This window comes from Nannospalax galili, unplaced genomic scaffold (assembly GCF_000622305.1).
Source record: "Nannospalax galili isolate Female #2095 unplaced genomic scaffold, S.galili_v1.0 scaffold960, whole genome shotgun sequence".
Taxonomy (NCBI): domain Eukaryota; kingdom Metazoa; phylum Chordata; class Mammalia; order Rodentia; family Spalacidae; genus Nannospalax; species Nannospalax galili.
This window is the reverse complement of record NW_008348313.1, coordinates 2,054,653-2,079,743: the sequence shown is the minus strand read 5'-3', so window position 1 is coordinate 2,079,743 and position 25,091 is coordinate 2,054,653. Positions and strand designations below refer to the sequence as shown.

Here is a 25,091-nt window from a genome sequence, read left to right as displayed (position 1 = left end):
CCTCCTGCCTCAGCTCCCTGAGTGCTGGGATTACAGGCGTGAACCACCATGCCCGGCTTCATGGAATCAGCTTTAAGGGGCTGAGCTGGCCAACGTGGAGGGTCTTGCTGTGGATAGGACCTAGCTGCTTCACAGGGGACACTGCCCCCCAACATGGTGGCCATGTCACCTATGACTGACAGAGGGTTAGAAAGGCAGAGACTGAGCGGGGCGTGGTAGTCCACGCCTTTAGTCCCAGCCCTCAGGAGGCAGAGGCAGGTGGAACTCTGAGATCAAGTGCCAGGCCAGCTGGGGCTATAGGCAGAGTCAGGAGTCAGGTAGAGTCTTCATGTGTCCTGCACTGTGAGCCTCCCCAGGTCCAATTGCCTACCCTGCTCCCAGGCTGTCAATCACTGTCAAAACAACAGCTATCATTAAGTTCCTAGAGCACAAGGCAGAGCCAAGGTTCTGGGTTCAAATCCCTGCTCTGCCACTTACTGACTGTGTGACCTTAAGCAAGTCACTTAACTTTTCTGTGTTTTTGTTCTCATTTGAAGAGTAGGCAACTCAGGAAACACTTTTAAGTTTTTATTACATTTGGGGTTGGAGAGATGGCTCAGTGGTTAGAGCACTGTCTGGATGTTTTTGCAGAGGGCCCAGGCTCAACTCCCAGCACCCACATGGCAGCTAACAACTGTCCATAACTCCAGTTCCAAGGGATCTGACGCCCTCTTCTGTCCTCTGCTGGCATTGCACACATGGTGCACTTCTACACATGCAGGCAATGCACTCATACACATAAGACAAAAATGGTATTAAAAGAAATTTACTACATTTACTTGCATGTGTGTGCCCCGCCACAAACCATGTGTGGAGGTCAGAGGATGACGTGCAGAAGTCATTTCTCTCCCTCCACCACCATGTGCGTCCTGGGGATCAAACTCAATCTCCTTTGTCTGCTAAGCTATCTTGCCAACCCCCCCTTTTAAATTTTTAATACACAGTTTAATTAGAAGATTCTAGAAATGCCCAGCAGGGAGGGAGAGAGAGGGAGAGGCCCCCACACAGGGAGGAGTGGGGACAGACAGTCTCACGCAGCCCCCTCCCCTGTGTCTTACAGCCTCACCCATGGGTGACAGACACCCACCCCGGTGGAGAAGGCAGCAGCGTTGCATCTACCTGCAGGCCCGGGGGGAGGCAGTGGGGAACAGTCAAGGGAAGAGAAGTGCCGGATGCCCCCTTGTTCTGGGGAGGGAGGGCAGATGAGGGGTAGGGGAGATGGCGGGAAAGATGTGTGAAAATGGGAAGGGTTGATGCGAGAAAGAGAAAGAAAGGGTTAGTCAGCACGGAGCAAGCAGGCAGGAATGTTGCCCTTGAACCTTTTCAGGTCCCATTTATCCTTATATCCACCCGAGGCCCTCTGAGAATTTAGTACAAGAGGAAAAAAAATGTCTCCTTAGGAGCTGGGTCTGGATCTGCTTTATTAGCTAACCCTCTTTGCCCTAGATGCCAGGAGGCTCAAGAACTAACCTGATGCTTTTGCTGTAGGAGAGCTAACCTCATTTGCCTTCCCCCTGGCTGCTGGGTGCAGCTCGGCATGCCAGGATGCAGGGTGCCCAGCTCTGAGATCAAGGCAGCCTCAGTTGGGATGGACAAGAATGGCCAATTCCCTGCCCTTCTCTCCCCCCGTTCCTTTGCCTGTGTGTAGTACTGTGGGACAGCCTTGTGAGCAGCTGTGTGTAGAACTGTGGAGGAGACAACAGTGGGCCAGCTCCAAGCCAGACCCGGGAGGCTCTGCAGCCTCCATTTCCCCACAGCCAGGAACATGGAGGATGGACCAGAAAAGGGTCATGTGTCTATAAATTATGCAGTTTTTTTTTCAAAGATTGAGGGGTTAGAGAGATGGCTCAGTGGTTAAGAGCACTGGCTGCTCTTGCAGAGGACCTGGGTTCAGTTCTCAGCACCCAGGAGATGACTCACAACCATCTGTATCTCCAGTTCCAGCGGATCTAACACCCTCTTCTGGCCTCTGCAGGCATCCATCCACTCATCTATATATCCATCTTTCCATCCATCTGTGTACCCACCCATTCTCCCTTCATCCTCCTACCCATTCATCCATCCACTTGCCCATCCATCTATCCATCTCCTGACCCAGCCATCCATCCACCCATCCACCCATTCATCCATCTATCCACCCACCCACCATCCATCCACCCATCTATCTATCCACTCACCCACCCATCCACCCACCCATATCCATCTTTCCATCCATCTGTGTACCCACCCATTCTCCCTTCATCCTCCTACCCATTCATCCATCCACTTGCCCATCCATCTATCCATCTCCTGACCCAGCCATCCATCCACCCATCCACCCATTCATCCATCTATCCACCCACCCACCATCCATCCACCCATCTATCTATCCACTCACCCACCCATCCACCCACCCATCCATCCACCCATCCATCCATCCACCCACCTACCCATCCACCCACCCACCCACCATCTGTCAATCCTCCTACCCATCCATCCATCCATCCATCCATCCATCCCCACACCAATCCATCCCTCTGTCCTCCATCCATTCATCCATCCATCCATACATCTGTCCATCCATCCATCCATCTGTCCATCCATCCACCCACCCACCCATCCATCCACCTACCCACCCATTCATCCATTCACTTAATCATCCACCTACCCACCCACCCATTCACCCAACCACCCATCCATCCATCCACCCATCCATCCATCCATCTATCCCTTCATCCATCCATCCACTCACCCACCCATCCATCCATCCACCCACTCACCCACCCATCCATCCATTCACCTATCTACTCCTTCATCCATCCACCCATCCACCCATCTACACATCCATCCTTCCATCTGTGCACCCATCCATCCATCTATCCATCCTTCTACTGCCCTACCCTTCCACCCACCCTTCCATCTCTCCCCTCTGCCCTCCCTTAATAGCTGCAAATGCTGCTCCTGACACCATCCATTCTGGGTCTGTACAGACCTCAGCCTCTGTAGCAGGTGCTCTCCTGGGGGTGGGAAGAGGCCTAGCTGCTGGGGCAGACCCTTGGGGGTGGGTCCTCACCATCCTTCCAGATCTCAGCGGTGAGCCGATCCGTGCTCTGGTGCAGCAGGGCCGCCACGCTGTCATTCAACGGGTCCATGTTCTTCATCAGCCACTCATTGGCTTTGTAGTCAACCTGGGTGGAGACCAGCAGGAGTCGACGAGACCGGAGGGCTCCACAGCAAGCCAGACACAGGTGCTCCGGCACTCGGCATGGACTGGAGCGTTGGCACTGCCTTGTGTCCAGGCTCTGGACTGCAGCTCACTGGCAGGGCCAACCCTTGGTCCTTCCTCCACCCCCTGTGGCTCAGTTCTTTGACCTCCACAACCTCTACTTTCTAGGTCACTCCACACTGGCCACCTAGGCCTCCTCAGTCCCTTACACACACAGCCCATTCCCACCACAGGCTTCACCCATGAGGTCCCTGATGGTGGAGCTCCCTCCTGGAGGAAGCCACTGCTGACATGGCCTTGGGCTGTGTGTCAGGTGGCCCCTACTTACCCCATGGACAATTAGCTATCTCTCCACCCCCACTCAGGCCCACGTGCACTATGGCCCGCCCAGCTCTCACCTTGCCTGCATAGTGCAGGACACTGAAGTCGGCCTGATCCCTCAGGTGCCTGGGGCGCTGGAACTTGGGGTGTCCGCCTTGCTCCTGGGCCACCTTCTCCACAAATGACTTATCCGTAGCCTTGGGGAACCAGCACTCCTCGTCCAACAGGGCCAGCAGCCCAGGAGGGTTGGCCTGACAGACGGGAAAGAGGGAGTCAGAGGCCGAGTGCCTCGACAGGTGGCTGATCACTACTCTGCAGCAGCACCGGGGACATGGTGGAGCTTCAGGGGCTCAGCTGGCACGTGCAAGGCCCCGTCCATCACCAGCACTGACAGCCTTCACCACGCCCATGCAGCGGGCAGCCGCCGGCAGGACACTTCCTCTTCCAGCCAGTGGAGGGTGCTGTGGCCGGCAGGGGTGGGGGACAGGACAGGTCTCCCGCAAGTGCTCATGGCTGAGTGGGGCGGTTCTAGGTAGCGGATGGTGCTGATGGGGCAGCCTCGGTAGTGGGCAGGATTGATGGGGTGGGTCTGGGCAGTGGATGGGTCTGATGTGGTACATCTGGGTAGTGGATGGGGCTGAAGAGAATGGTCTGGGTAGTGCATGGTGCTTATAGAGAGGGTCTGAGTGGGCAGGGCCAAGTGGGGCAGTTGTGGGTAGTGGGCGGGGCTGATGAGGTGGGGCAGGGTACTAGATGGTGCTGATGACGCAGCCCGGGTGGCACTGGTGGGGCGGGGCCTGGCAGTGGGCGGGGCTTGCATCCGTCTGCGGGGTGGTCCTGGCGCCTCACCGGGCGCTCGATGAGGTCAATGCAGGGCTGCAGGTCCAGGCCGAAGTCCAGGAAGGTCCAGGGGATGCCCTCGCGCTGGTACTCCTCCTGCTCCAGCACGAACATGGTGTGGTTGAACAGCTGCTGCAGCTTCTCGTTGGTGTAGTTGATGCACAGCTGCTCGAAGGAATTCAGCTGCGGAGGACAGGGCCGTGAGTGGGGCGGAGGGCAGGGGAGGCGAGGGGTGTGTGGAGGAGGGGTGGGCACGAGGAGGGGAGGGGGTCAGGAAGAGGAGGGTACGTCAAGGGGGAGGGGAGAGAAGTGGAGGCTAGGCCGAGGGGAGGGGAGAGGGAAGGGAGAGGGAGGAAAGGGCAGGGGAGGGAAGAAGAGGCGAGGCCGAGGGGAGGGGAAGGTGGAGGGGAGGGCAGGGAAAGGTAGAGGGAAGGGAAGGGGAGGGGAGGGGAGAGAGGGGAGGGCAGGGGTGGCAGAGGGGGCCGCCAGGCCCCGGTCGCACAGACCTGGAAGATCTCGAAGCCCGCGATGTCCAGGATCCCCAGGAACGAGGCGCCCTGGCGCGGGCTGCGGTCCAGAGCGCGGTTGAGCCGCAAAACCAGCCAGCGGAACAGGCGCTCGTAGGTGGCTTTGGCCAGAGCCTCCAGCGCGAAGTCGGCCTGCAGGGCGGGGGCACAGTGAGACCAGCCGGGTGACCTGGGTGCAGGGTAGACCTGGCCTCCAAGCTTGGGGCCCTCGAAGTTCACCTCCCAGCTTCCAAGTATGGCACCACCCGGAACCACATGGCCAGTACAGAAGCCCTAAGGTATGCCAGGCGCCCACCTTCCGCCCCTCTACAGCAAGGGCTTCAGACCCCACAATCCGGGTACAATCCCAGCTCTGCCCCTCGGGCTGTGTGACCTCAGGCCCACGAATAAACCTCTCTGTGCCTCACTTTGTCTTAGACACCTCAGCTGAACCCTGAAGCCAGGGTAGGTGACTGCCAAACCCCTTCCTGCCCCCCATGGTGCCACCTTCCGACCTGTGGTCACCACTGTGGTCTGAGCCACCATCTTGGTGTGGATTTTGACTCCTGAGTCTCCTTGCCTCTGTCTGTGCCCTAAAGAACCAACTCTTGAACGTTTACGTACAGGACAAATGAAATCAGGTCATTTCCCTGAGACCTGGTGGTGCCTGAGACCTTGTGTGATCTGTCCCATGCTAATACTTCTCCCTTCTGTCTTGACACAGCTAAACCTTTTTATTTACCTGTGTATATTCTATATTCTCCATTTTCCTAGGACACTTGAGCCCTCTCTGAGGCTTAAGTTTGTGTGTGTGTGTGTATGTGTGTGTGTGTGTGTGTGTGTGTGTGAGTGAGAGAGAGAGGGAGGGAGGGAGAGAGAGAGAGAGAGAGGACACCAGAGGTAACCTCATGTCTTAGGAACCATCTACCTTATTTTTTTTCTTTTTTTCTTTTTTTTTTTTTTCTTTTTGAGACAGGGTCTCCCTGTAGCCCCAGCTGTCCTGGAACTCATTATGTAGACCAGGCTGGCCTTGAACGCACAGAGATCTGCCTGCCTCTGCCCACCCCCCCTCAGTGCTGGGATAAAAGGTATGCATCACCACATCCAGCTCTATTTATTTTTATTTTACATGTCTAAGTGTTTTGCTTGTGTGTTTATACGTGCACCACATGTGTGCACTCCCCGTGGAGGTCAGAAGAGGGCATCAGATCCTCTGGAACTGGAGTTATGGACAATTGTGAGCTGCCTTGTGGGTGCTGGGAACTGAACCTGGGTCCTCCAGTCCTCTTAACCTCTAAGCCAGCTCTCATAGTTTCTCACTGAAGCAGGAGCTTGCTGACTCACTAGACTGGGCCACCAGTGGGCCCCATGGGTCGTCCTGTCCCCACTTCCCCAGCTTTTTACATGGGTTCTGTGGATGGAACAGATGGAACTCGGATCCTGACACCTGTGAGCCAGCCACTTTACTGACTGAGCCATCTTCCCAGCCCCTGGTCTTTGCTTTTATTCCTGAGCTGGTGATGGGGTAGGAGCCCAGAGAGGCTGCTCAGTGGGAAAGGTGTGGTATAAGGTATTTTAAGACCTGTGGTGGACAGGCAAGAGGGCTTGGCAGGTAAAGGTGCTTGCAGTCAAGACTGATGACCTGAGTTCAATCCCTGGACCCACATAGTGGAAGGAGAGAGGCAACTTGTCCTCTGACATCTGTGTGCTTGCCATGTGGACCTGGGTGACCTCTCCCTCACAGACAACATAAATAAATAAATGCAATAATAGTCATTTAAAAGACCACTGGTCACAATTCAGCTTTTGCTGCCCCTGCACAGCACGGGCCCTGCCTACCTGCTCCTTGGTCTGGGCTTTTTGAACATAGTCTCTGCCAACTTTGATGCGGGGTGTGAGCAGGGCACGGGAGAAGTCAGTCACCCCAAGTCCCAGGAGGCGGCAGAGCTTCTGTGCAGCTGAGGGTAAGGGGGAGAGAGATGGGGTCAGGAGAGCGGAGAGGGCACCGTGCCCCTGGACAGGGCCGATCAGCCTTTTCCAATAGAAATGGTCAGCTTCCTAAACAGGTGTGAAGTTCCCTGACCCAATCCAGGGTCTGTCTGTAGGAGCAGCCGGAATAATCCTGGATGGCTGCCTCCAGGGTGGCAGCAAGCTGGATGCTCAACAGCTGGAGACTGGAAAACAACTGGAATGAAATCCCTTTGGGAAATGCTGAAACATACACGCTTCAAGAGAAATCTTTTCTGAGCGTGGTACTCCTGACCTCTTAACACTCAGGAGACTGAGGCAGGAGGATCAGGAGTTCAAGGTCATCCTCAGCTATGAAATGAATTCAAGCCCAGCCTGGGCCACGGTGAGACCCTGTATCAAATAAACAAACAAACAAACACAACAAAAACAACTCTGCTGAGCACACCTTTGATCCCAGCACTCGGGAGGCAGAAGCAGGCAGATCTCTGTGAGTTCGAGGCCAGCCTGATCTACATAGTGAGACCCTGTCAAAAAAAACTGTTAATATTTCTGTACATATGAACATGTAAAAACTGTTATGTATATGAGTGTATTGCCTACATGTATGTAAGTGCCCCTGTTTCATGGAATGCTCACAAAGGCCAGAAGAGGACATTGGATCCCCTGGAACTGGAGTTACAAATGGTTGTTAGCTGCCATGTGGGTGCTGGGAACCAAACGTGTAACCCCTGAAAGAGCAGCCAGTGCTCTTAACTGCTGAGTCATCTCTCCAGCAAATAACCGGGACTTTAATCCCAGCTCTCAGGAAACAGAGACAGGTGGATCTCCATGAGATGGAGGTGGATCTTGTGTGGTCTACATGGTGAGTCCCAGGCCAGCTGGGGCTGTGGGGAGATGGAGTCTCAGATAAACAACGGGAAGGCAGTGGTGTCAAGGAAACAGCAGGGACTGATGCTGGGGTCGTGTTACAGGGCAGAAGTGGCAGCACATTAAAATTTTGCTTTCTTATTTATTTATTTATTTATTTATTTATTTATTTATTTATTTATTTTTTGGTCTTTTTGAGACAGGGTCTCCCCGTAGCCCCAGCTGGCCTGGAACTCACTATGTAGACCAGGCTGGCCTTGAACTCACACAGATCACCTGCCTCTGCCTCCCGACTGCTGGGATCAAAGGCGTGCGCCAGCTGGGCAGCTTTCTAATCATTTTCTCTGAGGCAGGTCTCGTTCTAACCCACTGACCTGGAACCAACTTACCTGTGGCCCAGGCTGGCCTCAAACTCCAGGTGGTCCTCCTGCCTCAGCCTCCTGGGTGTTGAGATTACTTTAACTATAAATTTATCTAAGGTACATTAAACATCATAGGCAATATACACTTTTTTAAATTTAAAATAAATAAAAAAAATTTTTTTCTTGATTTTTGAGACAGTGTCATGTAGCCCAAGCTGACCTTGAATTCACAGAGGATTCTCCTGCCTCAGTATCTCCAGTGCTGGGACTATAGGTGTGTGCCACTACACTTCCATTTATTATTATTATATTATTATTATTATTATTTAGATAGGGTCTCAATATGTAACCCAAGCTGGCCTTGAACTCCTGCTCCTCCTGCACCAGCCTCCTTAGTGCTGAGATGACAGGCCTGGCTTACTGCTTATTTTTATAAAGAAAAACTGGCACAGAAAAAGTCCTCGACACCAAAACATTGCATAGATGCATGTTTGTGCGGAGCAGGGAGAGGCTGTGTGGGAGGGTGTTTCCCTTTCTGCTCTGAATTAAACCTAGAATCAAAGAGCATTTCCAGGCATCCCTCATCTCTACCAGGGGAACTCAGGGAACCCACACCCCACACACTCAGCTCTGCAGAAGAAGGAAAAAAAAGATGCCTAGAAAGAAACACATTAAAAAGGCTGCACAGTTAGGCATGGTGATGCTCACCTCTCATCCAGCACTCCAGAGACTGAGGCAGGAGAATCATAAGTTCAAGGTTACCCTCAGCTACATAGTGAGTTTGAGGCCAGCCTGGGCTACATGAGAACATGTCTTAAAAAACACACGTTAAAAAAAATCTCTGGCTGGGGGTGGTAGCACACGCCTTTAATCCCAGCACTTGGGAGGCAGAGGCCGGTGGCTGTGTGAGTTTGAGGCCAGCCTGATCTCCATAGTGAATCCAGGCCAGCTAGGGCTACAGGGAGACCCTGTCTCAAAAAGAAAAAAAAAAAAACTCTCTGTAAGTGTTCTAGTTAACTTACATAATTACCCCCTCAACTCATTAAAGGAAAAAAAAGCAGTTTCAATGGTCTGTCCCTATTTACCAAAGGCAGCCGGGGCAGTTCCAGGTTGGTGAACAGTGCCCCTGGTGGCCACGCAGGGTGCTGCAGCATCCTAGACAGGATGGGTCCAGCGCCCCAGTTCCCCAGATTTTCAGAGCTGTGCAGCATTTAAGAATGAGGTGGAGGGTTTTATAACCAGGACAGAAAGCTCTTTGGTGTCCCCTCCCCCTCCTCCAAGGAACAGTTGTGAGGACAGCTCTATTTCTGTCCAGATCTCCAGCCACACAGGACAGGGTAGGGAGAGTCCCTGGATGATGCCCCAGGATTGCATCTTAGGGGTGTGGCTGTGGGACGTTTCCTCTCCTTCCTTGACTCACATTAGCCCTACACTGGGGAGGCTAAGGCAGGAGGACTGCTATGAGTTTAAGGTCAACCTGGGCTACAATGACACGTCTCACGAAATTAAAAACAAAACAAATTTAAAAAACATCCAGCACTCAGGGGGCAGAGGCAGGTGGACCTCTGTGAGTTCCAGGCCAGCCACTGCTACATAGTGAGACCTTGTCTCAAAAAAGGGGGGGCAGGGCCTAGAGAGATGCCCACAGGTTAAGAGCACTGGCTGCTCTTGCAGAGGACCTGAGTTTGGTTCCAGCACCAAAATGGCAGCTCACAACCATCCCTAACTCTAGTCCCAGAGGATCTGATGCCCTCTTCTGGCCTCCATGGGCACTGCATGCATGTGGTACACTTAACATACATGCAGGCAAAACATACACGCACATAAAAATTTAATACATCCTAAAAATAAAAGTAAAAAAGCTATTGAAGCCAGGCATGGTGGCACATGCCTGTCACCCTAGCACTTGGGAGTCTGAGGCACAAGGATCAGGAGTTCAAGTTCACCCTCAGCTACATAGTATGAGGCCAGCCTGGGCTGAAGGAGACCCTGTCTCAAAAAACAAAACAAAACAAACAAAAAACCCACTACAAAATAAACAAAATAACCTCACAAACGAAAGAAAATTAAAGATATTGAAATATTGACTATTATAATTCTGTTTATGAAAGAAAATCAAAGCACAAATATGCTGGGGCCCAAGGCTGGAGGAAAAGCACAGACGGGCACTCTCATAATTTCCCTTTTGGATCAGGGATGTCCTTAACAGGGCCTTTTAGAACTAAGAAAGCCTGCCAAGGGAGACAGCAGAAGGGGAGTTTGCGGGGGGAGGGGGGTCTGGAGGGGACAGTGGGCCAGGGAGAGAGGACTGGTCACTACCTGTGTTGTCCGGCATGGTGGCTTGGTCTGTGTTACGCTCTTTCTTCAGGACGATGTTGCCAAACTGGAGAACAGCTGACACGGTTCGAAGAATGGCTATGGGGCAGAGCAGGAGGCCACACTGGGCTGGAGACCCTGGCGTGTCTCAATCACACAGCTAAAAACCCCCCATCTTAGTTCACTACCCCAGAGCTGAAAGAAAGCCTTCCTCCAAAAACTGGAGAAGCCAACGCATTCCACTCCTCCTGTGTCCAAGATTTATCACCATGCAGCAGGCCTCTGTTGGGCTGTGTCTGTCCCATTAAGAGATATTACACACACACACACACACACACACACACACACACACACACACACACGATGATTAAAAATGAATCAGGCATTGGTTTGGGGTGATGCCTCAGTCAGCAAAGGGTTCTCTTTGCAAGCACAAGGTCCTGAGTTCGAGCCCCAGAGTCCATAAAGAAGCTAAGTGCAGTACCACTGGGAAAACAGAGACAGGAAGATCCCTGGGGCTCACTGGCCAGCCAGTCTAGGGTATTGCTGAGCTCCACAGTCACCGAGAGACCCTGCCTCAGAAAATAAGGGTGGGGAGAGATGGCTCTGCCATTAAGAGCACCAGCTGCTCTTGCAGAGGATCCAGGTTCAGTTCCCAGCACCCACATGGTGGCTAATAACCATCCGTTAACTCCAGTTCCAGGGGATCCGAGGCCCTCTTCTGGCCTCTGAGGGCTTTACAAGCATGTGGAGCACTTACGACAAAACACTCATACACATAAAATAAAAATGAAACATTTTAAAGAAAGTTCATAAAATACTGAGTGGAAACTTCAAGGTACTATGGGGTCCAGGAATTCTGCTATCCAACAGAAGAGGGAGAAGACACCAAGAGAGTGCCATCTACACATGAGACTTGAACCAGAGGCCAGCCTAGTCTACATAGCGAGTTCCAGGCCAGTGAGGACTACACAGTGAGACCCTGTCTCAAAACAAAATCCCCACAGTCTCCAGCAGGCACAGCAACAGTCTGTGTTGGCTGGACTGCTGGCTTTTGCCAGCTATGGGAAGAAAATCAGGGCTGACAGAAGGAGGCACTGTAAACAGGCTGGGCTGGATGACGGCTCAGTGGGTAAAGCGCTTGCTGCGCAACCATGAGGACCTGAGTTCGGATCCCCAGGACCCACTAAAGCCAGACACTGGAATCCCAGTGTGGCTAAGGTGACACACCTGCTCTCAAACACAGAGGAACAGGCATGCACATGCACATACACACACACACACACACACACAACTAGTGAGACGGCTCAGTGGGTAAAGGCACTTGTCACTGTCTCACTTTTCATTCTTTTTTTGTGTGTGTTTTGTTTTTTTGAGACAGGGTCTCCCTGTAGCCCCAGCTGGCCTGGAACTCATATGTAGACCAGGCTGGCCTCAAACTCACAGAGATCTGCCAGAGTGCTGGAATTAATGGTATGTGCCACCATGCCCAGCTCAACTCTTGATTCCTTTTAAAGATTTTTACTTCATTTTATGTATATGAGTATTTTGCTTGAATGTGTATAAGTGCACCCGTGTCACACAATGCCCATGGAGGCCAGAAGAGGGCGCTGGATCTCCTGGAACTGGAGTTACAGACAGTTGTTAACCACCATGTGGGTGCTGGGAACTGAACCTGGATCCTCTGCAAGAGCAGTCAGTGCTCTCACCACTAAGCAATCTCTCCAGACTTGACTCTTGATTCTTATACAGGAGCTGTCTAAGGCCAAGGGTCTTAGAACTCAGGCTGGGTGAGGTCCATCTCTTCTTCTTGGAGCAAACTATAGCTCACCTCACAGGCGTTGTTTTCCTTTTTCAAACACTAGGTGGCAATCCAGCACTGTGCTGGGGCAGTTCACAGGGCCGGTGAAAAAGCCCAGCGCTGGAAAGACAGCTCAGCAGTTAAGAGCACCGGCTGCTCTTACAGAGGACCAGGGTTTGGTTCCCAGCACCCACATGGTGGCTCATAACCATCCATAACTCCAGTTCCTGGAGTCTGACACCCTCTCTGGTCTCCGTGAGCATTGCACGACATGGACGCACTTATATATATATGCAGGCAAAAGACACACAAAATAAAAAGAAATAAAAACCAGGAAAAACCAATCGTGAAGATGGGGAACCCCATGTACCCCAGAAAGGACGGCAGCACACAAAATAGGAGCTAAGACCAGGTTTTTAATCCCAGCACTTGGGAGGCAGAGGCAGGCAGATCTCTGTGAGTTTCTGGGCAGCTGGGGTTACAGGGAGACCCTGTCTCAAAAAGTCAAGCCAAATAAAACCAAACAGAATGGAAGTTAAGACCAGATAGCATCTGTCCTTGACCTTGGCTGTTTTTAGGGCCAAAGTAACCCCACTCTGACTGTGACAAGCACAGTAGTGTGATTGTGTTCAAGGACCCAAAGAACTGCAGGAAATTCCCTGCAGGGGATGAATACCTTAAAATCCTGACACCCAGAGGGGACCTCACCCCAGAATTTATGTATTGCATGGGGGTGTGTGACACAGAACTCCTGTGGTGTTCAGAGCTTGAGGGAGTCAGTGCTTCTACTGTGTGGGTTCCAGGGATCGAACTCAGGTCCTCAGGCAGCAAATACTCACTGAGCCATTTCCTGTCTCTTATCTCATCTTTTCCTTTTTTTTTTTTTTTTTTTTTGACAGGGTCTCATGTAGCAATGGGTGACCTTGAACTCCTGATCCTCCTGCCTCTACCTCCCCTGTGCAGGGATGACAGGCGTACACCACCACACCAGGTTTATGCAGCGCTAGGGATGGAACCCAGGGCTTCACACCTGCATGTCCTCCACCATCTGAACCGCATGCCCAACTCCTAGCTTTTTTTTTTTTTTTTTTGGTAACTGCCTAACCAGACTTCATGTCTCTGACCACAGGAGTCACAAATACCTCTAGGAAGAAAGCGAGCTTGATTTTGCAAATGCCTTTTCTGTGAACAGCCAAGCAGGCTTGGTTGACTTTTCCGAGTGGAGTTCTAGAAGGTATTGTCTAACTGTGGTTGTGTTGCCCCCTGGGGGCCATGTCAGACACTGTGTAAGACCTGCGGGCAGCCACCCAGGCATCTGAGCTCCCAAAATATTGGTCCGTAATTTAATTTTCTGAGTCTAATTAGCAGCTGTTTTATGAATCGTTACACAAGTGTTTTGTGCCTGGATTTCAGGGCAGCCGCCATGGGACCCCAGGGAAGATTGCTGGTTTCCCTAGAGCATCATCATGATGTGGTCACTGTTTCTGGAACATTCTCTGTCCTTTGATGGTGCTGGTGTTGGGGTCAGTGATGGGCTGTGTCAGCTGTGTTTGTGTCTGTTGTTTGTCTCCCAGGCAACACTGGGTCTCTGTCCCCACATCTTGTCCCCTCACCTCTGCCAGCTGTTCCCTCTTCAGTGTTTACCCAGCAGAAGAGACCAGGGTGATTTTCCCTTTCCCTGTGCCACCCCCACTTTTCCAGGTGGACCCTGCTATTTACCATCCCCATGTGACAGATGGGGAAATCAAGGTACACAATCCACATATTCAGGATTACCCAACTCACAAGCAGGTACAGCTGTGGCTCCAGCCTGGGAGCTGTGAGCTTCCCTGACTGTCCAAGAATAAGTTGGAATACAAATAAGTTCTTGCACACAGCACATGGATGGAGACTGGGATGAGAGCCTGTGTGGGAGCTCATGCCTGTCACTCCAGCTACACAGCATGACTGAAGCCAGCCTGGGCTACAGGAGACCCTGCCTCAAAAAACAAACAACAATAACAACAAAAAACATGAAAATTAGGGACAACAGAAGGAGAGAGACAGAGAGACAGAGAGACAGAGATAGACAGAGACAGAGATAGAGAGACAGAGACAGAGAGACAGAGACCGAGAGAGACAGAGACAGAGATAGACAGAGAGACAGAGACAGAGAGAGACAGAGACAGAGACTGAGAGACAGAGAGAGACAGACAAAGACAGAGACTGAGAGACAGAGAGACAGAGACAGAGACACAGAGACAGAGAGACAGAGACAGAGAGAGAGACAGAGACAGAGACAGAGAGACAGAGACAGAACACAAGAGCGGAGGTGAAAATTATACTCCGAAGGTGGAGGAAGCTCCGAGTGGCCCCTGGAAACCAGAAAGACAGAAGGCATTCTCTCAGCCTCCAGCACCGACTTTGGACTTCTGAGACTCTCTGCCTGCTGTTTTAAGCCCCTGCACAATGGCCATGTGTGACAGCAGCCACAGGCAGGAGCCCCTGGCCCGCACTCAGGTGACCACGCCCTCCCTTCCCTTTCCCTCTATTTCCCACTTAGGACGCAGAGGTCTCACCCACCAAGTCCGTACTGTACCCCATGAATCAGTTGGTAAATAAGTGACTCAGATTGACGTGTCGGCACATGTCTGTCTGTCATCCCAGCACTCAGGAGGCTGAGGCAGGAGGATTGCGTTCAGTTCAGAGGCAGCCTGGGATACCTTGTCTTACAAAATGAAATAACGGCAGGTGAGACAGCTCATTGGGCAAAGGCATCTGCCTCCAAGTCTCCTGACCTGAGTTCAATTCCCAGGACTCACGTGGTGAAAGACGAGCACCCACTCCTACAAGTCACCCTCGCACCCCACCTGCACACTGTGGCATGTACAGAAGCATATACAGAAACACTAAATAAATAAAAAACGTAAAAAAGAATAAAAACAAAACAAAAAGTGGCAGCTATTTAAACGGGGGCCCGGTACTGAAGGGTAGAATTTTCTGGGTGTCATCTGGGTCTCAGTTTCCCCAGCTGGGCAATAGAAGATAGCCCCACCCATAACAGATGATGGATGGGGGTGGGGTGAGGCAGAGACCCATAGAATTTCAGGAATTTGAGTTTTCTAAGTGACAGGAGTCACTTGACCCACAGTCCCTGAAGTGTTTGCAGAGCTGAGGCTGGTACACCTCCAGGAAGGAAATCCCTGGCCTGGACTGAGTGGTTAAAGGACCTGAATCAAGCAGGCCATGAGGGTCTCTCAGGACTGGTTCTGGGAGGACCTGTCTACAGGATCAGGTGCTGCTGAGACCAGGCAGGGCAGGGTTGTGGGCATTGGGCTCAGCCCACCTGGAGTAACAGGTTTATAAGAAGGACCAGCAGGGTTCTCAGAGCCTCGGTGTCTCCTCTGTGATGTGAACACAGCTGTGGCTCTTTGGAACTTCCCTGTCCAGTATGACATTTAAATAATAAATAATAAATAAAATTAAATACAACTTACAGCCCAATGTACAGTCACGCTGACCCTGTGACACGTCCTCAGCAGACAGCCACATGACTGGGACTCTGGGAACCATCTCTGTTGCCCAAAGGAGAAGATGGGGCCCGCATGGGGGACATCACAGGTGGGGAGCAAACAGCTTGCTCGAGGCTTGAACCTAGGCTTCTGACACTATGGGAAGTTTCCCCAACAACGTGTTGTTTCCCAAGACCAAAACCATGGTCAGGGGTACTGTGATGTCTTAGCTATGTCCCCTGCCTGGCACAGCGGCCAACACAGACAAGGTACACAGCAAACATCTGTCACCGTCCCCTCAGAGCCCCAAGGCACTGGAGGAAAACATTATCATGGTCCCATTTTTCCAGACCAGGAAACTGATACATAGAAAAATTAAATATAAGCCCGGAGTGATGGTGCACATCTTTAGTCCCAGCACTTGGGAGGCAGAGGCAGGCAGATTTCTGTGAAACCAAGGTCAGTCTGGTCTACATAGTGAGTTCCAGGCCAGCTGGAGCAACAGAAGACCCTGTCTCAAAACAAAATGAAACAAAACAACAACAGAGATAAAAAGAGAAAAAAGAAAAGAAAATTAAAAACAGGGCTGGGGATGTGATTCTGTCAGTACAGCACTTGCCTAGCATGCACAGAGCCCTGGATTCCATTCCAAGCATCCCTTAATCCAGATGTGGTTATTACAGGCGGAGGCCTGTCACCCCAGCATTGGGATGCTGAGGCAGGAGGATCAGAAATTCAAAGTCATCCTCAGCTACATGAGATTCTGTCTCAAAAAAGAAAGGAAGGGAGGGCGGGACAAACAGAAGGACGGAAGGAGAGAGGGAGGGAGGGAGGGACGGAGGGACAGAGGGACAGAGGGAGGGACAGAGGGAGGGACGGAGGGAGGGACGGAGGGAGGGAGGGAGGGATGGACAGAAGGAAGGAGGGAGGGGTGGACAGAGGGACAGAGGGAGGGCAGAAAGGCAGGAAAATAAAACATGGCTGGTGTGGTGGGTCATACATATCAACCCTGCATTTGGGAGGCTGAGGCAGGAGGATTGCCGTGAGTTCGAGTCCTGCTCACAACAGAGATACCACCAGGCTTCCTGTGTCCTGCTAACTGTTCCCCTTCTGACCATGATGTTTATGGTACCAAGGGCTGGCAGGTGAACACTCAGAGCAAGGAGGGGCTGCATGGAGGTCCTGCCTCCATGGGGCCCAAAGGCTCTATACCCCAGCTGCCTGTGGGTGGCACCAGGGGTATATCTGCCTTGACGACAATGGGTCATGGTTGGCTGTGGGCCCAACACCAGTCTACCATCTGCTAATGAAGGGAGGCACGCAGGAGGCAAACCTGCCTGGACCTCGGTCTCTCCTTCCCTCTAAAGCAGAGGATATGGGAAGGCGACAGGCTCCACTCCAAGCAAGTGAAACACAAAAACCTGAAACACAATCCTATCCATCAGCCAAGGAGCAAAAACGCACAAACACGCCTCCTGCTGGACAGAAGGAGCCAGCTCAGGTCCAAGGCTGGGGAGGGGGACCTGGCGCCACCTTGTGGATGGTGGTGAGGTGGCGCCTCTGAAGTTAAAACCATCCAGGGCTGGCTCAGCGGTAGAGCCCCTGCCTAGAGTACCCCAGTGAGGGACTGGGGTGTGGCTCAGCGGTAGAGAGTCTGCCTAGTATGTGCAAGGATTCTAGGTTCGATTCCCAGTACCTAAGTATATTAATGAATTAAATTAAATATGGATGGGAAAACAGTGGGAATTGGGGGCCAGGTTCTGGGGAGCTACCTTATGTGATAAGCCTATAAGATATAATTCTGCAACTAAGGTTCTGATAATTTGTGTTAAGACCTTTTAGAGAACTGAACCCAGGTCCTCTGCAAGAGCAACTGTTACTCTTAACCACTAAGCCACCACTCCAACCCCTGTGGTTAAGACTTTAATACACTGAAATCCTAAGTTTAGTCTGCAAAATGGAAAACTTAGGGCTGCCATTTGGACCCACAGCATGGCAGGCCACGGGCGAGATTATGAAGAGGCTGGGGTGACCACGGACATGTTCTGAATTTGTTTGCCAGTTGCTGGGTTGGAGAGAAAAAAGGCTGGGGAATTACTCAGTGGTGGCTGGGAAATCCGGTATGGGCAGGGCTGACATCGTCAGGTCTTCAACTCTCCACATTGGCACTGGAGCCAACAGCAGCTCCTGTGACTTCCCACAGCACCAGGGGTAAGAGGAGAGTCAGACGGCTGCTGAAGAGATGGCTTAGTGGTTAGAGCACTGGCTGCTCTTGCAGAGGACTCGGGTTGGATTCCCAGCACCCACATGGCAGCTAACAACCTTACCTAACTGCAGTTCCAGAGGATCTGATACCCTCTTCTGACCTACCCAGGCATTACATGACACAGGTGTACTTACATATATGTAAGTATATGTATATGTAAGGCAATACACTCATACACATAAAATAAAAATAATTTTTTTTAAATTAGGAGAGTCAGACATGAGGGAGGCCCAGCTCAGCCCCATACACCCTGGGGGGGCCCTCTCTCTCTCTCTCTCTCTCTCTCTCCTTCTCTCTCCAAAAGCTCAGGGAAGACCATAACATCCCCACCCCACAACTGAGATTCAGGCAGGCAAGGTGGCAGTGTCGGGTATTATATCACTACAGAGGCTGAGGCAGGAGGGTTGCCTTGAGGGAGAGGCCAGGCTGGCTACATTGTAAGTTTCAGAGCAGCCTGGGCTACATATGAGACTGTCTCAAAAGAAAAGAAAAACCAAAACAGAATTGTGGATGTAGCTCAGTGGCAGAGCACTTGCCTAGCATGCACAGTCCTGGGTTCCAAGCCCAGCACCCCATAAACCAGGCACTGTGGTACAAACCTGCCATATCCAGACTTAGGAAGCAGAGGCAGGAGGATCAAGGTCATCCTTGGCTACATAGGGAGTTTGAAGCCAGCCTGGGCTACGTGAGACCTTGTTTCAGTTTGTGATCTAGGTTCATTCAGTTGCAGTGGTAAACCCCCTGAACAAAAAGTCACTTAGGGGAGGAACAGGTTTATTTGGCCTCCAGCCGGTCCATCACTGAGGGAAGTGAGGGTAGGAACTCAAGCAGGACCTCAGTTAGCTTTCTTTTTTAAAAAAATATATATACTATTTTGGGGGCTGGAGAGATGGCTCAGCGGTTAAGAACACTGGCTGTTCTTACAGAAGACCCGAGTTTGAATCCCAGTGCCCACATGGCAGCTAACAACTGTCCGTAACTCCAGTCCCAGGGTATCCGACAGCCTCTTCTGACCTCCTTGGGCACTTCATGACACAGGTGTGCTTACCTACATGCAGGCAATACATGCATATACATTAACAAAATTTTTTTAAAAAGAAAAAATACCCTTTTTATTTATGTGTATGATTGTACTACCTGCATGTGTGTAAGTGCACCTGTGTCATGCAATGCTCACAGAAGTCAGAAGTGGGTGTTGGATCCCCTGGAACTGGAGTTACAGATGGTTGTTAGCCACCATGTGGGTGCTGGGAACTGAATCCAGGTCCTCTGCAAGAGCAGCCAGTGCTCTATCCACTGAGCCACGTCTCCAGGCCCTCAGTTACCTTTCTTATACAGCCTAGGCCCACCTGCCTAGGGATGATGCCACCCACAGTGGGCTGCACCCTCCTGCATCTGTTAACAGTCAAGACAGTTCTCAGACAAGCCACAGGCCAATGTAACCCAGGACCGTCTTCAGTTGAGGCTCCCTCTTCCCAGGTTTCACTAGGTTGTGTCATGTTGACAATAAAAACTAGCCAGAACATTCCACCCTCATCAGCTTGACACACAAACACATCACTGATAATCCATAACCTTTTCTTGTGTGTCCCCAGGATCTCAAGTTAATTTCACAACGTAAAACACCAAGTGAACTTCAGACCAAACCCTCTCCTGCAGTTTGAATCCCTCAAACACCCCACCCATCTGCCCAGGACCTCTGCATGAGCCATTCTGCTTGCCCAGACAGTTCTTCCTGATTTCACCAATGCTCACCCCTTCCCTTCTCCAAGCCTCCGTCCAAGCACCCCTGATTCCAGTCACCCCTCCCTGACCCTGGGTGAGCTCCAGGCCAATAAGAGACCCTGACTCAAAATATGCAGTGGGGATGACAAAATGGCTCAGTAGGTAAAGGCACTTGCTACATAATGCTGACAACCGAGTTTGATCCACCAAGCCAACCGTGTAAGTTGAAACTCAACTCCTGCAAGTTGCCCTCTGACCTCCACACTCATTGTGGCATACGTATGCATACACACACACACACACACACACACACACACACACACACATTAATAAATAAGGGCTGGCGAGATGGCTCAGTGGGTAAAGGTGCTTGCTGCCAATCCTGATGACCTGATTCAATCCCAGATATCCACATGGTGGAGGGAGAGAACCAATGCCCACAGGTTAACCTCTGACCTCCACATGTGCACCATGACACGTGTGTACTCCCCACACAGACACACAAATTAATAAAAATGTAATAATTTTTTTTGAGGCAAGGTCTTACTATGCAGCCCTGGCTGGCCCTATAGAGACCAGGTGGGCCTTAAACTCACAGAGATCCACCTGCCTCTGCCTCCCAAGTGCTGGGATTAAAGGCATGCACCACCATGCCTAGGTTATAATAAAAATTTTAATTAACTTTTTCTTTACGTGTGTATGTGTTTTGCCTGCATGACTGTAAGCACACACATGTGTACAACACCCACAGAGGCCAGAAGAGGGTGTCAGATCCACTGGAACTGGAGCTATGGTTATTAGCTGCCATGTGGATGCTGGGAACTGAACCCAGGTCTTCTGCAAGAACAACTGATCTTAACAACTAAGCCATCTCTCCAGTCCCAATTTAAAAAATTGAAACAATAGATTAAATTTTAAAACAATAATAAAAATACCTAAAAACAAGGTAGACCACTGATGTCCACATGTGCTCTCTTTCTGCCCCGCCCACGCAGAGCAGAGTGGCCCTGCCATGGCTGGCCTGATAGGGCCTGGCCGTGACCAGGTTCTCTCACCAGTGATCTCCTCAGGGAGGAAGCCCAGCACCCGCAGCGACTCCAGTGTCTCGTGGAACAGCTCCCGCTCCTGGCCGGGGGTGGACGATGGCCCATTGGTCAGGAAGCGGTAGTGCGAACAAGGCTCCAGAAGGAGGTCAGCTGCAGGGAGCAGAGGGCCGGGGTCAGGGACATGGAGGAGCCAGGGGTTGTGGATGGGGTCACCAGGTGACGGGGCTGGAACTGGCCAGCTAGCGCAGTTGCTCGGTGCACCATAGACTGTTCCTCTCAGCTCCTAGTCATTCTGGTGACCACCCAGAACAGCCACCTAACCAAGCATGAGTGGAGTTTGGTGTTGAAGGCCCCTACCAGAAGTCACAGTGTTGGGGCTGGGGTGTCAGGGGCTGGAACTATGAGGAGCAGAAACTGCAGAAGGAAATGGACTAAGAAACTATTAAGAACTGGGCTTCTCGGCATCTCGCCTGTCATCCTAGCACTCGGGAGGCTGAGGCAGGAGGATTGCGACGAGTTTGAGGCCAGTCTGGGGCTACAGCCAGATCTTGTCTCAAATGAGAAAGCAGTACAGGCGGTAGACACGCGTGGATGGGATTTCAGCAGCCAGGACCAGCGGCTGGGGACCGGGACCAGGGAACAAGAAGGGAGAGTGGGGGCTGCAGACACCAGGGGCTGTCGGAGAACCAGGGAAGGCAGCTTGGAGGCGGGGAGCAGCGGCACACAGAGGGCCAGCTGGGAGCAGGGAGAGGCCAGAGCGAGGCCGAGTCACCACCGGGTCAGGAGGCACAGCAGGGCCGCAGCAGGAGCGACAGCAGGAGTGACAGCAGAAGAGCTAGAGCCAGAGGGCTGCAGGCGGGGCTGGGAAGCCGCACACGGCGCCCACCCACGGCGTCCCGCGGCACACCACCCAGGGGCCCCACGGTGGCTCTGCCCGGGGTACCCCGATGTGGCTCCCACCCGCTCGCAGGGCAGCGCTAGCTGGTGGAGGGTGAGGCTGACCTTTGAGCTGCTCCCCAGCACCCCCTAGCAGTTGGTAAAAGATGTGGAAGCTGCATTCATCCTTGGCCTGGCGGATGGCCCGGGACTTCTCTAGCAGATCTGGAAGAAGAAGGGTCAAGGAGCCAAGCAGTGATCCCAGGAGTTGGGTGGCTTAGGCAGGAGGATTGCCATGAGTTCCAGTTGACATAATGAGTTCCAGACCAGTATTATTAGCTAGGAGCTGTGAGACAGTGTCTCGAAAAAAAGCCAGGTGTGGGGCTGGAGAGATGGCTCAGCAATTCAGAGCAGTGGCTGCTCTTGCAGAGGACCTGAGTTCAGTTCCCAGCACCCACATGGCGGCTAACAACTGTCTGTAACTCCTGTTCCAGGGAATTGGAGCCTTCTCTGACCTCCCCAGGCATTGTACACACAGGTGCACTTACACACATGCAGGCAAAACACTCAAAATACATAAAATACAAATAAATAAATAAACAAAAATTTTTTTTCAAAAGCTGTATGTGGTGGCATACGCCTTAAATCCCAGCACTCAGGAGGCAGAGGCAGGTGGATCTCTGTGAGATCAAGGCCAGCCTGGTCCACATGGTGAGTTCAAGGCCAGCTGGGGCTGTAGGGCGACCCTGTCTCAAAAAACAAATCAAACAAAGAAAAGCAATAGGGACCAGCAACATGGCTCAGTAGCTAAAGGCGCTTGCCACCAGACCTGAAGCTCTGAGTTCAACCTCCAGGAGCAACATGCAGAGCCATATCTCCAATCTCCAGCCCCTTATGTGGTGTTTTGAGACACAGTCCTCACTCTATAGCTCAGGCTAGCCTCCAACCTGCAGTCCTTCTGCCTCAGCCTCCCGAGTGCTGGGATGACAGTGTGCCCCACTGTGTTCTGCTCCTGGTGGTGGAGTCTATCCGAGGAGCATGAGATCTGGAACAGGGAAAGCAGTCAGGCCATGTGCCCCTATAACAGTCCTGAGTTCCCAGGCTTCGTCCAGCTTTCTTGGGGGACATTTCTGCGGTGGTGGTTCCACTTTGTGGCTGTGAGATAGGGCACCACTGAGAAAACATTCTGGAAGCTTGCCTGGCTTCCCTAGACGTAGCCCCTCCTGCCTCTCCCTGGGCTGTGGAGGGTGTGTGGAGGTCCTGACCGGGCACAGGTGGATAGTGCTGCCCTGCCCCAGCTGAGCAGCACCTTAGGGCCCCTTTGCTCCTGGGTGGGGGTTCAGAGGTCCCCCTCCATGGCTACCACCCCAGGCCTCCCGGGAGCCCCAGAGGATACAGGTCTCGATGTTCGCACCCACAATGTAGCCGGTAACATCGAAGTTGATGCGGATGAATTTGCCCTGAAAGGGAAAGGGCCAGGCTCCAGCCACAGGGCGTCTTTGAAACTCAGACCAAGAATTTCCCCAAACCCAAGTGGCATCCTCCAGCACCACTGATTCTGACTTTCTCCTCCTACCTGAACCCCACACCAGCAGTGAGGCCCCAGCCAGGGCTCTGTGGGGAATCCAGCCTTTGATGTCCAGTTTCAGCAGCCTGGACAGTAGGACTTCCTCTGTCAGACCCAGGGATTCAGACCCCAGCCCTCCTCCTTCAGACCTAGGAGTCTTCCCCATCCCTCCTCCCTCAGACTTAGTCCTCCCCAGCCTCTTTCAGACTTAGAAGTCCTCCCCAGCCTCCTCCCTCAGACCTAAGATACTCCCAGCCTCTTCCCTCAGACCCGGGCATGCACTCCAGCTTCCTCCCTCAGACCCAGAGGTCCAGATCCCAGCCTCCTCCCTGGGGCCCAGGGGTCCTCCCTAGCCTCCTCCCTCCACCCTTCTTCCTCACCCACTCCACCAGCTCCTCCTCACCCCCCCCCCACTCACAAATCGAGAGGAGTTGTCATTCTTCACTGTCTTGGCATTGCCAAAGGCCTCCAGGATGGGGTTGGCCTGTAGAAGCTGGCGCTCCAGCTCCCCCTGCCGCAGGCGGGAAACAGTGCATCAGAGAGGTGCTGAGACAAGGGAGGCGCCTGCCCAGCTGGAGACCAGCATCCCAGGGCCTCTGACAGCCTGTGTGTGGTAGTGGGAGGTGAGGCCAATTCCTACACTTGGGTCCTGCCCTCTGTGTGGGTAGGAAAATGCCTGTTGTTGAGTGCAAGCGAAACCCAACCAAACACAGGGGAACAATGTTGTGGAACAAGTCCTGATCCCATTCATAAACAAATTAATATTAAAAAAAAAAAAAAGCACAGGTGGTGGCACGCCTTTAATCCCAGCACTTGGGAGGCAGAGGCAGGCAGATCTCTGTGAGTTCAAGGCCAGCCTGGTCTACATAGTGAGTTCTAGGCCAGCTGGGGCTACAGGGAGACCCTGTCTCAAAAAAAAAAGAAAACCCAACAACAACAACAACAACAAAAAACCCACAAAACATGGTTATTTGTACAGATATACACAGTTGGAAACATATGGAAGAGGTCTGCAAGGGTTCACACCAGACTGTCAGCAGTGTGAGCTACTGGGAGAGAAGGGCTGAGGGGAAAGAGTAACTGCCCTGTTGACTTTGTGTTTGTTGTGGTAGCTCACACAATCCCATACATATATCTATGAGAAGTGCTTCAAACTGGCGTATAGTGGGCTTCCGATAAATGGCTGTTTCCTTCCAAATCAGGCTGCCCCATGCTAGGATCCTTATTTGGATCTATAGCCTTCAGTATTAGAGCCCAGCACACAGTAGGTCTCAAAATGGCAGCCCGTGTTGGTGTGTGTTCCCTGGATCTATATCAGGTGGGTGGGCATCTTTCATTCATTTTCAAATGAATGAAAGATGCGTATAGCCCAGTCATGGTGGTTTGTAATCCCAGCATTTGGGAGGGTGAAGAAGGCAGGAAACAACACAAGTTCTAGACCAGCCTGGGCTACCGAGCAAGACCCTGACTCAAAAACACAACAAAGAAACAAAAATGATGTGCAAAATGAGGGGTTTACAGGTTGGCCACATGGGAGCTCACTTCTCCAGGTCCGTGTGGGGAAGCGAGTGATCACTGTGTCTGGGAACCTGCACACAGTAGGGCTGCCTGAACAATAGGGGCCCTTCACATAGCTGGATTTCATAAACAGCAGCATGGGACCTGGGTATATGCACACAGTTGGGCTACCATGACTGCTGGTGGGGACCTTTGCTTTGTGTACGCAGTGAGGCTGCATGCACATAGTGGGATTGCATGAAATGGTAGTATGGGGACTGGGCATGCAAACACAGCAGGGTTACCCTGAACAGTTGGAGAGCCTGTCTGTATGCACACAGTAGGACTGCACTAAATGGCAGTATAGGGCCTGGGCATGTGCACACAGTAGGGCA

General features: G+C 52.1%; 1 protein-coding gene across 4 annotated transcripts in view; it reads right to left on the bottom strand.

The window, feature by feature from the left end:
• Window positions 1–25,091, bottom strand: part of Myh14 (myosin heavy chain 14) — a 70,395-nt gene that overhangs the window by 32,381 nt on the left and 12,923 nt on the right. For 3 of the 4 annotated variants that reach the window (XM_008845131.3, XM_029569296.1, XM_029569298.1), the window contains 10 exons: window positions 23,618–23,710; window positions 23,029–23,092; window positions 21,759–21,857; window positions 20,766–20,906; window positions 10,431–10,526; window positions 6,751–6,869; window positions 4,912–5,064; window positions 4,415–4,588; window positions 3,643–3,816; window positions 3,092–3,206 (listed from right to left, as the gene is read on the bottom strand). In XM_008845131.3, coding sequence (XP_008843353.1) covers window positions 3,092–3,206; window positions 3,643–3,816; window positions 4,415–4,588; window positions 4,912–5,064; window positions 6,751–6,869; window positions 10,431–10,526; window positions 20,766–20,906; window positions 21,759–21,857; window positions 23,029–23,092; window positions 23,618–23,710 — 1,228 coding nt within the window. The remainder of the gene's footprint in view (window positions 1–3,091; window positions 3,207–3,642; window positions 3,817–4,414; window positions 4,589–4,911; window positions 5,065–6,750; window positions 6,870–10,430; window positions 10,527–20,765; window positions 20,907–21,758; window positions 21,858–23,028; window positions 23,093–23,617; window positions 23,711–25,091) is intronic. The other variant, XM_029569297.1, reaches the window with a different exon arrangement.